We start from the raw sequence: 12,373 nt of genomic DNA on the forward strand, positions 1-12,373 counted from the left end.
TGTGTTTCGACAATCCAAACTGTGGATTGTATGGTCCCTAGCTCGCATTATATCTTTGGTTGCGCAGTTGATATATAGCACTGATCTCCTTGACGTATTCAACATCATGAAGGGAAAAACTTTGCATGGTCTGCTAAGCGCCGTCACCGATATCTTGTACATAACTTACATCCTGGTACTTACGGTAACAAATGTGGCGAGAATCCCCAAATTTGTTCACGCATTTAACAAATTTGCGCCGCTATTGCACGAGGGATTGCTCTGCAACTCGGCGAGGACCTCCATTAGACGCACACAACTTGGTGTGCTTGCAATGATAACAGTCATCTTTTCAATTCAATGTGGAACACTTTTGTATCTCAACTTTTCCGATAATTTCATCAGCAGCGTGGACATCACGACGTTTATCAATCGAATATCGCAAAATATCACGTTTCTATTTTACGTGCTCTTTATGAGTGCTGCTTCGGTTTTCATTGGAATTTTAGCATGTTTTGAAAAGCTCACAATTTACCAACTTAAATACGTTCCAGTTCATCCAGAAAAAGGCATCGAGGAGACGAACAATACCTATGACTTTATGGGAATAATAAAATACAAAATTTGTAAGGAGGTTCATGTGGGCGCAGCAAAATTAAAGTCTTTCGGACAGGTAAATGTCATCGAGTATTTGCGCTGCCTGCACGAAGAGGTGAGTTTGGTAATGTACGACATAAATGCGAGCATGAATCCGCAGTTTCTCTTCCACACCATGATGGAGCTTACGGTGCTGATTGTGCACTGGTACGCCGTGATTATTTACTTTACGTACAAATCGGCAACCCCCGTCGACACCACCATACATTTTTGAATTGCCTCTTCGTGTTTCTGCATACTTTCGGATTGTGGGTATTCCTGAAAACAGCCAATCAGCAGCATGGAATGGTTCAAGGCCTGACCAACTTTTTACTTGAGTACGCCACAAGAATTTCCGCTCCTGATGAACATCAGCAAGTTAGATTATTTATCGAAAAATTAAAATTGCATCGCCCTCTGACTGCGAGTGGAATATTTACGATTGACCTGACCATTGCTGGACCGGTATGGGATTTTTAAATATGTAATGGTTATTTCTAATCGTTTCTTGGGTTGCAGATATGTGCTAATATATTGACTTATGTACTAGTTGCACTTCAATTTGACATTCCAAGGGATACCGAGGATGTTTTAACCGGGAATGTGACACTGTCAAATTAGTTTTTAACAATGTGGTTTTGGCACTATTGCACAAACATAATTAAAACAATATATTAACAAAAATAACAATAGAAATATGTACAAAGGAATGCTTGAGACCTCCGCAAAATTGGACGCCTCGAAACTAAAGTCTATCATGTAATAACTTAATTATAATGAACTAGATGTGTTATTGATGTGCTCACATTGTGTTGATGTCGTTTGCTGATAATATGCAATAAAGTTACTTCTTGTGGTAGCCGCCGCCGCCGTGTCCGCCACCACCACCGTGACCACCTCCTCCGTAACCACCACCTCCTCCTGAAATGGCACTCCATCCGCTGCTTCCTCCTCCGCCATGACCGCCGCCTCCTCCATAGCCCCCACCTCCGCCTCCGTGGCCTCCACCAAATCCTCCTCCAAATCCACCCCCGTGGCCTCCTCCTCCCCCATGACCTCCTCCTCCGCCATAGCCTCCTCCTCCGCCATGACCTCCTCCTCCGCCATGACCCCTCCTCCGCCGTAGCCTCCACCGCCGCCGCCTCCTCCGCCATGATGATCATCATGACCTCCACCACTTCCTCCAAATCCTCCATCAAATTGACTTAGGAAGCTGTCGCCAGCGCCACCGCCATATCCTCCTCCACCGCCGCCGCCATGACCACCTCCGTGGCCACCGCCATGTCCACCGCCGAATCCGCCTCCGTGACCACCACCTCCACCAAATCCACCTCCTCCCCACCGTGGTGATCATCATGTCCGCCTCCTCCAAAACCACCGCCAAATCCGCTTCCTCCGCCGTAACCACCTCCTCCTCCGCCGCCGCCGTGATGATCATCGTGGCCGCCACCGCCAAATCCTCCGCCATAGCCACCTCCTCCGCCACCCCCGCCATGACCTCCTCCATGACCTCCGCCAAATCCACCTCCTCCTCCTCCTCCTCCATGATGATCGTCATGTCCTCCAAATCCTCCTCCAAAACCACCTCCGCCTCCGTATCCTCCGCCGTGACCTCCTCCAAATCCACCTCCTCCACCGCCGCCGTGGTGATCATCATGTCCTCCCCCAAATCCTCCACCGCCTCCGCCACCATATCCGCCGCCGCCGTGGTGATCATCATGTCCTCCTCCAAATCCACCGCCTCCTCCGCCGCCGTATCCTCCTCCACCTCCACCTCCGCCATGATGATCGTCGTGTCCGCCTCCAAATCCACCTCCGCCTCCACCGCCATAGCCACCTCCTCCTCCTCCTCCTCCACCGTGATGATCATCATGTCCACCACCTCCTCCAAAACCTCCTCCAAATCCACCGCCAAATCCGCCGCCAAATCCACCTCCGTGCCCACCTCCTCCGCCCGAGTGATGGTCATCGGCGCCTGGGCCGCTTACGCCGTATCCAGAACCGCCTCCGCCGCCGTGATGGTCACCGCCACCGCCGCCAAAACCTCCTCCGAAACCACCGCCGCCTCCATAGCCTCCTCCGCCACCACCGTGGTGATCGTCACCGCCTCCTCCATGATGGCCACCTCCGAAACCACCGCCTCCGCCGTAACCACCACCGTGGCCACCACCGCCGCCAAATCCACCGCCGAAGCCACCACCGCCGTGTCCGCCATCATCGTGGTGTTCTTCTTTGCCATGAGACTCTTCTGGTAGATGAATTCTTATGTGCACACTAACGCAAATGGGAACAAATAAAAATAAGTTATGACCAACCAGGCAAACAAAACAAATGTGCTTACTGTTCCTTGCCAAATGTTGCTGCGCTGTACACAATCAGCATGGAGAGAACCAGCAAGAGCTAAAAACACACACAATATACGTTTGAAATCGGCTAAATGCGCTGTCACTTACGAATAATTTGGAAGCCATCTAAGGTGACTTCCCCTGCGCATCCACACGCTAATAGTAAGCCAGTAAATCACCAGCCGATTCTCCCAAGACGGTGAGCACCTTCGTTCGAATGACTCTATTGACAGTGGCCTCTTGGTTTTATACGAATTCTCTCCCGATCAGCATGAGCTCCCCAAATGCATCCTCCGTCATATCCCACCATCAAACTCCTGGCAGCAGCAGCGGCAAACCTTGTGTCCGTGACCCAGCACGTACGTATAACGAGAGTGAAAGATGCGAAACAAGAGAAAGACGTTACCACGAGAAACACATTGTCTGCTAAACAATTCTAATCAAATTAATAACTAATTGTTTTTGAGCAATTTAATTTGTTAAATAAATTGCAAGGTTTTTAATTCGCCAATAATTGTTTTATTGGGAGAAAAGGCATAATAGAAACGGATGCTTACTGCACATACTTCGTCTATAAACGGCTAAACATCATCCATAAATTGAATTCAATGTGAATGCCAATAACACTTGGTTAATTGTTAATTTTTTACGCCATGAGAGTCGTCTGAACGTGCGTTCTCTTCGTGTGCAATTTCACTTTCTTTTATCCTCTTCAGTGTGTTCCTATTCAAGCATAGCGCCAGCATCTTTGTGAATCATCCGGTCGAGTCACGATTCCAATTCCCATCTCGCTCAGTATCTAAACCTGAGAGAGTATATTGTACACACAGTCAGATTTGATGATTGATGCTTTGATAGACGATGAAAATGATTGCAATAAAAAACAATCTCAAAAAATTTCACTAATTTGAAAGTTGAATGAACGCATTTTTTATTCTGCGTCGCAAGCCACAAACGATTTTCTAATTAACTTATCGTGTGGTAATCATCAAAGGCGCTTGTGGCATCTGTTATTTAACACGAACTATTTGAGTTTGAGTGCGCTCAACATTAACTCTGGAAAAACCAAGCAAAACACGTGAAAGTTATGTCCTATGTGTCATTGTGCATAATCCCCAGCGTACAATGTGCAGCGCACAAGTAATGTGTAAGTGGCCGCACAACGAAATGCGGTAACAACGACAGCGTCTAAGTACTTCCATCAGAAGAATCCGCAAGTGAAAGGAAGTCCGCACATGCAGACGCGCGACTCTTGAACTTTCTTGTACTCACGTACTTGGATTACACACACCGCACGCCGATTCGGTGCGAGATGAAAATCGTTCCATTACAGAATTGAAATTTATGAAATCAACAGGTTTCTAAATTAAAGAAAGCGTCAATTAACAAGGTATAAACTCAATATATGTACTGCATGAGATTTATTTTTAGCTCAAATCGATTCCAAACACATTTCGTAGCACTAGCATCGGTCCCAATTTCTAATTGGTTCCCGAAGGGCTTGGAATTGAGTTTTAACGCATTGTAGACCCACAGAATTATCAGGATTGTCTAATTCGGTAACAATTCCAATGATAGTAGTCAAGTTCACTGCAAAACTGCCTAAGTTCTGAAGGATCCTACGTGCTTCCCTGAAGAACTTAAAAAGATTAACCTTCTGAAGAGCGGCGAACATTGCTTTCAGTTGCTGGAGCATTTGTTTAATATTCTGGATTTGGTCATTAACAATTTGTGGTATTCCGGTTAAGTCCTCAGTACATTTATCTAGTTCTCGGGCAGCTGTTTCGACCGATTTAACCAAATTGCGTACGTTGTTTATAATGCACCTAGGCTTTTTCAGAATTTTTCCTTCCATTTCATCACTTTCCGCGCTACTTGTGAGCGTAGATGTAACACTTGACTCATTATCGGCAAGCAGCACCTGAATTAAATTAATATTAATTGTATTTTAATAATTGATTCAATTATGTATGAATTACCTGCACAAAACATAGCACACCCAAAAGACAGAAAAATCCTTTCATTGTAAACTTTACCTACTGAAATCTCATTTCAAAAGTCTGCAACAAGTGTTTATATACGTTTTGTTAGATTTTTGTGTTCAAAAATATGAATAATTGCCTACAAATTGATTGATTTCCATATTGACTTATATTATTATATTGATAAGTATTTATAATAATTTCCTAAAATAATTTTCTGAATTTAAAAATCAAATCATATTTGTGTTCATATTTAGCCGAACGCATCATTGAGATTTCTCTTATTAGTAAATAAACAAATTGTTGCTTTGCGCTTATCATAGAATTGCAATTTTATTAGATGAAAGTCAAGGCAAAACATCAAATGTAAAAAATATTATTTCAGCGCTTCGCACACGAGGAGTGAAAATGTTAGTGAACTGTGACCTTTGCTATTTTTCGCGCGGCGTCAGCGATCAAAGTTTGCATTCACTTTACTTCCTATTTTATTCATCTGTGAGGCGCATCGCCAACGCTTCCTACAGCATTGCACTACACATTGTGAACTCTCACTTTTCGCTTATTTTTTCACACCGCAATTTAATGCTCAGCCAATACTTGTAGCATAATTACAAAAACACTACAATTTGCCAGTGCTTTCATAGCGCTGACACTTACTAATAACATATTCTTCATATCGGTTCACTTTTTTATTAATTCGTATAATCTGTTTAATTTTTTTAAATAATTAATTACATTACTAAATTCCTCAATTTCTTATCACCAAAAACACCAACTGCGCACGCGTTGCGCTGCTGTTTACTGCGGAATTTGTTGATATTTATATTGAATACCATCTTCGAAACATGTAATTACTCTCCAGTCAATGATCAGTATTCACTAATCATTTGGAGTACAATTTTAATAGCAAAATCAGCATGAAGCACTGGTTCCGCTTGCTGATCAAAACAGCTTTCATATGCGTGCTTGTCAGTCAAGTGCGCTTCATATACAATGGAATCGATGAAAACTTAATACAATGGTTCGACATTGACAATGATATTGTAAGTTACTTATTTTTATTCGAATTATAAACTATGAACAAAGTTATAAACTTTGACTTAACTGACAGCGCCAAGTTGTGACGCGCAATGGTTATCACTTCGAAAACCATACAGTGGTTACCGAAGACGGATACATTCTACAGATACATCGCTTGAATGCGCAAAATTTTCAAGCAAATGCCAGCACGCCGGTCGTCTTCTTCATGCATGGCAGCTTCCAGAGTTCGATGGGATGGTTAATGGCGGGCGTGCAACACTCACTGCCGTTTCGACTTGCCGATAGCGGGTACGACGTATGGATGGGCAACGCCCGTGGTAATAGGTACTCGAGATGCCATCTGAAGCTGGACCCCGATCGCCAGCCCAAGGAGTTCTTTGACTTTTCCTGGCATGAGATGGGATACTATGATATGCCGGCCAGTGTGGATCACATCAGGCTTGCAACCGGCGTCGGTCGGATCCATGTGGTGACACACAGCCAAGGAAGTGCAGCCGCGTACGTAATGCTCAGCGAACGTCCCGAATACAACCAAAAGATAAGATCGAGTGTAGCCTTAGCCCCTGGAGTGTACATCACTTATGGTTTCCAACCAACAGCGGGGTATCTTGGTCTCGCACCGAAATTTTTTGAGGTCGGTACCATTATCTTTCTAAACTTTCCTTAGATCATTATATTTCTGTATGTAAATTACAGTGGTTGTTGGACACTTTCAAGCTTTACGAGCTATTCCCATATTCCCATTTGGTTTCCATGACAGCACAAACCATTTGTCACGATGATTCGTTCTTTCAGCCTGTATGCAGTTTTGTTTTGGGCATAACATGTGGCTTCAACTACGAAGATCTTAATACGGTATGTTTGACGCATAGTGTGAAAATGCACAATGTGTAATTCACTGATGCAATTAGAAATCGTGGAAAGTCGAATTTAGCGCTACAATGTAATAAAATGATAATAAAAAACACAGACGTCGCTGTTGCGGAAGTTGAACGATCATTACTTGCGTCGTTTACTTTGTAAGCGTTTTGTGTTTGCTATTGTTATTGCTTGCAGACACTCTTGCCCACCGTGTTTACATACGGGCCATGTGGAGCATCATGGAAACAAATCATGCATTATGCTCAAGTAAAAAACACAGGTACAATTACAATTATTTTTTTTATCGGGAACAACCACAAATTGTAATTCTGTAATTCTGTCACAATTTAGATCGCTTTCAAAAATACGACGAAGGCGTTACAAAAAACATGGAAAAGTATGGACAAGAACAACCTTTGGAATATAATCTCACCAATGTGCAAATCCCGACGGCGCTATTTTACAGTGATAATGACTGGGCCATTGATGAAAGGGTTTGTTCACAAAATTATCAATCAAATCCACACATTATTATTTAATTATTATAGGATTTTATCAAGCTATACAACACTTTACCGAATGTGGATTATCTACATAAAGAAATTGGTTATGCACACATGGACTTTTTGATTGCAAAATCCAACATTCGAATATTGGACAAAATAGAAAAATATTTATCAACGCACTAGTGCAAGACACGGGGTTTATGACTGCTGATAAATTCCGAAACTTTATTGTGATAATTAAAAGTTAAGTTTGTACAGTCGCCCTTGGGCATTTGCTAATAGATAGCAATGGACATTTTATGGCATTTATTTGTTTAATAAAACACCTACGATCCGTTTTATTGTTGACTCCCTCATCAACAATGGCAACTGTCTCGGCGATTTTGATTAGCTGTTTATCAACCCGATTTAAAAACGCAAATACGTCAAAACCACGATCGTTATTATGGAATGCCTCTACGCTTTCAACAAATTCTACGATTTTTAATTTTACCTTATCAGGTAAATTTTCGGAATTTTCCAAACATTTGTTGATGTTAGTAGGTACCGCAACGATATGATTCGACAGTGGAGTCGCATGAGGCCAAATGCACTGCAACAGTTGCTCATTTTGTGCAATTGAAACCTAAAATGAAGAAAATAATTTTACGTCTCATTTTAAGTCACATACCTACATGAATTAAGCACATTGCTTGAACAAGCACCAGCAACACCTTCATGATATTAAAATTATTTAAGTAGCACACGTGTGAATGCTAAAAACACTTTGAAAAAATCCCGAATAAATAGCGGTATATATATATTTATTCGGTTTAAAAAATTTGTTATGCCTAGCTCATGTTCATGAATATTAAATATTACCTGCAATAACACAGATAACACATTGTGCATAATTATAATAAACTTTTGGGTACTAATTTTTACAGTAAAGAACAAAATGTTGAAAATAAATATTTCAATATTTATTTGATTTCAAAACAAAGTTAATAAACAGTGCAAGAATAATTACTTATTAACATTCGCTAATAGTCACAAATGGAAGCTTGAGTTTATCTAATTGTTCATTGAAACATTTACGATCTTTTTTATTGCAAACAAGTTTGTTAACAATCGCTTGAGTTCCATTAATCACCGGAATCCTTTCATTAATATCAGCTACAAATTCGTCAATATCAAAAGTATTCGCACTGCCTTCAATATCTTCTAAGAATTGGTCCATAGCCGCTATCAAGCTATTGATTTCCGCTTTTACCTTCTCGGAAAGATTTTCCGAAGCATTTATACATTTGTTGACTTCATCAGGAAACTGTGTAATAGTAATACCGACATAATCTATTCGAGATATAACGCATAAATTAAATTCCCATTCTTCTTTCGTTACTGCGACCTAAAAATTTAATATTTTTATGCAATTATTACCTTTTATTTGCAACTAATATATATATTATGATAACTCACCTGCAGAAAGGCCAATGCGGCAAGAATAACCAACGATGCTTTCATGTTTTCTAGCTCAGTATGTGTAATCCTATACAAATATCGATTATTTATACATTTTGGTAAATTTCCACGGAACGTGTGCAAAAGCATGTTGGAATTTACATATAATTATTTATTTAAATATATTTGAAAGCATATTGTTTGTAGCATATTCATCAAACAAACTGACTGTAAATAATAATCACTTTATATAACTAATTACTACCAAAACACGATGAAATATTATTAAACACGTTTACCACGTTATCAACAACACCATTTATACAATTTCTTTCGGTAGCATTTAATCGAGCAGGTGTTAGTGTGGCTCCGATTGACGTATTCGGTAAAATGGTCGTATTGTTCCTTAGATTATACTGAATAGCATTCAAATCTGCAGCGATCTGTGCCACGTCAGTGATTAAACCAAACCCAACGCGAAGTCGGCACAGAGCCGATGGGCAGTACAACAATAGCGCGTACGAAGACGATAAGTCGTCAAATTGCAAATTATAATCACTGACGCGATCATAGACAACGTCCCCTAAATTTGCCAACGAGGGTGTGCATTGAAGCAAATTATCATTGAAAGAAATACCAAGTTGAAGAAACTGTATCAAACGATTGTTGAGGCATGTGAATTGCTGCAGTTGAAATGATAATGGTGCAGGCGTAGATTCTGACGAGTCTTCTTCAGAAGAAGAGCTGTTACTTTCATTGCTTGAACTGTTGCTCTCATTGGAACTGGAATTGGTTACGGGCAAACCACTGCTTGTAATGCTTACCACCGTGGTTGAATTCTGCGTTGATGACTAAAAATTTAAATATATATTTTGAATCCAGTCACAATTAATAATAAAAAAATTACCAGTTTGCACTGCCAGACCAAAAGTAGGTACAAATAAATATATCGCGACTGCATTGTGTTCAGGTGTTAATTTTGCAGGTATAAGCAGTACTCGGTCAGTTAGTCGAGTTTTTATATTTCAAATAGTGCGGAAACTCAATCCTAAACTATTTCCATTTTTTTATTTACTGCACACATCGTTAAAGAAACAATTTATAGTCGAACATAAACTCTAGCCTTGCATGCGGTAATAAATTCTTTATTCTTTGCATAATTTAATCACAACTATAAAACAATTAATTATTTGATACATTGGGATTAGCATTTTGGAAGTTGGGAAAACCAGGGAAACCAGGAAATCTGTTTGTGGTCGTTGTTGTTGTGGGTGTAGTGCTTTCTGGTATAGTACCTCCTTGAAAGCAGGTTATTAAATTGGAGAGTGTGTTTGCAACCCTTGTAATTACATTCGCAAAACAGTTAATACTTGTCGGAGCAAACTGCCATGGCGAAGCAAAAATATCGGTAACCAGCTGTGTAATATCGCTCACCATTTGCACAGTCTCACTGCCCACATTTATCAAAGTTTGCCATTGACAAAACAAACCCGCGCATGTGAGAAACTCCGACAACATGCTTAAGACATTTGTGCTTCTTATAGAAAAATCATCCACACGTGTTAACACATCAGTGCCGATGTTCTGAATACCAGATGTGCAGCGCTGCAGGTCTGTGCCAAAATTGGTCCCAGAATTGAGAAACTCCCGAAATTGTGATGTCAGGCATTGAACGTTTGGAAACAGGGCACGATCTTGTTGTTGTTGAGCAAATAAAGCACGTAAATCATCAGAACTGAGTGTGGAACAAGTTTTTCCACAAATCTAAACAAAGACATACTCGTTTGATGCGCGTCCATCTATAATATTAATTAATATTACCTGATGTAGCATAACAATGCAAATTAAAACAGTAGGTCGGTTCATTGCTGAAAAGGAGTGAATGAACGAAGGAACATTTGCATCGTTTGGTATTTATAAGCGGCGTACCCAGTGTTATCACAGAAATAAAGTGTTAACCTGGAACGTTTTTGCAGTTTGAATAACTTGAAAATTACTTTATTGGGTAACAATTGCGTAATTTTACTGCTAACAATTTAAATTGAATATCAACGAATTGTTTACATTGTTAACAACAGAATTCAAGCAATAAGCCGTCGCGGGATCTAATCCAGGCTGGGCTTGCCCAATCTCGTTGGCGATAGTCTCCAAATCAAAATTCATTATATCGACATAGCGCGAGATTTCGGACGATATTCGATCTTGGCAGACGAATCCGTTGCAATTGAGAAGCCCATTGAAGGCATTGCGAAAGTCGTCATAATTCTGCGTAAATTGGTCAACGTAATTATAAATGTCGCCACTGATGATGGTCAGGTCAGATGTGCAGCTTTGTAGGTCATCACGGAAATTCTGCGCAGTGTTGAAGAAGTTGCGAACTTGATTTAAGCATAAATTCGAAGACAAGGTGCTCTGAGAATTTACTACCAAAATTTTGTAGATTAATAAGAGAACAATAACAATAAGCATGATTAAATGATGAGATGGGGAATGCCAGGAATACACAAATGATCTTGAGTCAAATAACTTGGAAAGTAAGCTTTTATAGGCCATCGGAAGTATTCCGAGAATATGTGCTGTAAACAATATAACAGTTAAATGTTTAAAACATTCGTGTGCGATAAAGCCACAGGAAAAAATGTTATTGCCACCATTACAGTACAGTATTCTTGCATTTAACATTCATTTATATTGTTTAGTATCTCTCTGGCGGCTTTAGTTTTATCCTCAATGCATGAATAAGTTCCTGGATGATCAGCAGCATATTCAACCACCATACGCAACGACTTCATTAATGGAGGAATATCAGTCTTTGCAATATCCATAACCGCAATAAACGCCACACGAGATGAGCTTTGATGCTTGTTCCATTTCATATTAATTGCTTGAAGCTGATAGAGAATATTTCTACCAATTTGTTTTGTTTCCGCTGGCGCAGTGCGTAAACATACTTGCAGGCCCAGTGCGATGTTCGGTGTGTGTATTTTTAACAATTTTATTATGTTTTCTTTTATGCATCTGAAGTTTGCAATAATGCTGGAGATTGAAATACTGTTGGTGTTGGTTATTTCATTTTCATAATTCTCGGCCGACACCTACGCATGTAAGAAAAATTGTTTAAAGCAAGAGACATAAAAATTATTAAACTGGAGTAATTACCACTGCGAATAGAATGCAAAGTATAATAAATAACTTCATGGTGTGTGTCTTTTTTTACTTTTAAAGTTTTCAAACTTGGGCTTAATGTTATATAGTAGTTCTTATCATGGAACATGTGATAAGTTACGTCAATTGCCAATATTTTTAAATTTAAATTTGAATAAATAACGGTATTTCTAATTAGCTAAAATATAATTGTATTTTATAACAAAGTAAAACGTTAGTAAAAATATTCGGTATAAACAATAATTAAATTCTTAAATTGTTTATTTATAAAAAAAAACATCCGGAAACTTTTTTTTTGATGTGTTTTCCTCATAATTAATATTTCAAACTTAAACAGCATGAAGAAATCATTGAAACGCGTAATCCAACATTACTTACGTGACACTAAGTAGTAAATCATCGTCATCACCTTAGGTTG

At 39.9% G+C, this 12,373-nt stretch overlaps 2 protein-coding genes and 2 long non-coding RNA genes across 4 annotated transcripts; 1 reads left to right on the forward strand and 3 right to left on the reverse strand.

Annotated features, from left to right (window-relative positions):
• Positions 1 to 1,271: 1,271 nt before the first annotated feature.
• LOC135793844 (uncharacterized) lies at positions 1,272 to 3,167 on the reverse strand. Its single transcript, XM_065304954.1, has 5 exons — positions 3,069 to 3,167; positions 2,957 to 3,015; positions 2,081 to 2,889; positions 1,845 to 1,931; positions 1,272 to 1,710 (listed from the first exon to the last, which is right to left on the reverse strand). The coding sequence occupies exons 1-5, from the start codon at positions 3,084 to 3,086 to the stop codon at positions 1,460 to 1,462; spliced, it is 1,224 nt and encodes a 407-aa protein (XP_065161026.1). The 5' UTR covers positions 3,087 to 3,167; the 3' UTR covers positions 1,272 to 1,459.
• Positions 3,168 to 4,366: 1,199 nt separating this feature from the next.
• LOC135793504 (uncharacterized) lies at positions 4,367 to 5,096 on the reverse strand. The gene is made up of 2 exons (XR_010548642.1): positions 4,940 to 5,096; positions 4,367 to 4,881 (listed from the first exon to the last, which is right to left on the reverse strand). It is a non-coding gene; the product is annotated as an uncharacterized lncRNA (long non-coding RNA).
• A 686-nt stretch (positions 5,097 to 5,782) lies between these two features.
• Positions 5,783 to 7,648, forward strand: LOC135793502 (lipase 3-like). The gene is made up of 6 exons (XM_065304499.1): positions 5,783 to 5,985; positions 6,054 to 6,617; positions 6,680 to 6,838; positions 7,040 to 7,124; positions 7,196 to 7,338; positions 7,393 to 7,648. Exons 1-6 carry the CDS (start codon positions 5,860 to 5,862, stop codon positions 7,531 to 7,533), a joined length of 1,218 nt encoding a protein of 405 aa, XP_065160571.1. The 5' UTR covers positions 5,783 to 5,859; the 3' UTR covers positions 7,534 to 7,648.
• LOC135793503 (uncharacterized) lies at positions 7,548 to 12,004 on the reverse strand. Its single transcript, XR_010548641.1, has 6 exons — positions 11,950 to 12,004; positions 10,612 to 11,885; positions 9,698 to 10,554; positions 8,809 to 9,641; positions 8,025 to 8,737; positions 7,548 to 7,975 (listed from the first exon to the last, which is right to left on the reverse strand). It is a non-coding gene; the product is annotated as an uncharacterized lncRNA (long non-coding RNA).
• Positions 12,005 to 12,373: the final 369 nt, after the last annotated feature.

The sequence above is a fragment of the Atheta coriaria genome, unplaced genomic scaffold (genome assembly GCF_025399875.1).
Source record: "Atheta coriaria isolate IRGN ID8LTWV9N9 unplaced genomic scaffold, Caltech_Dcor_3.1 hic_scaffold_6_pilon, whole genome shotgun sequence".
Classification (NCBI taxonomy): Eukaryota; Metazoa; Arthropoda; class Insecta; order Coleoptera; family Staphylinidae; genus Dalotia; species Dalotia coriaria.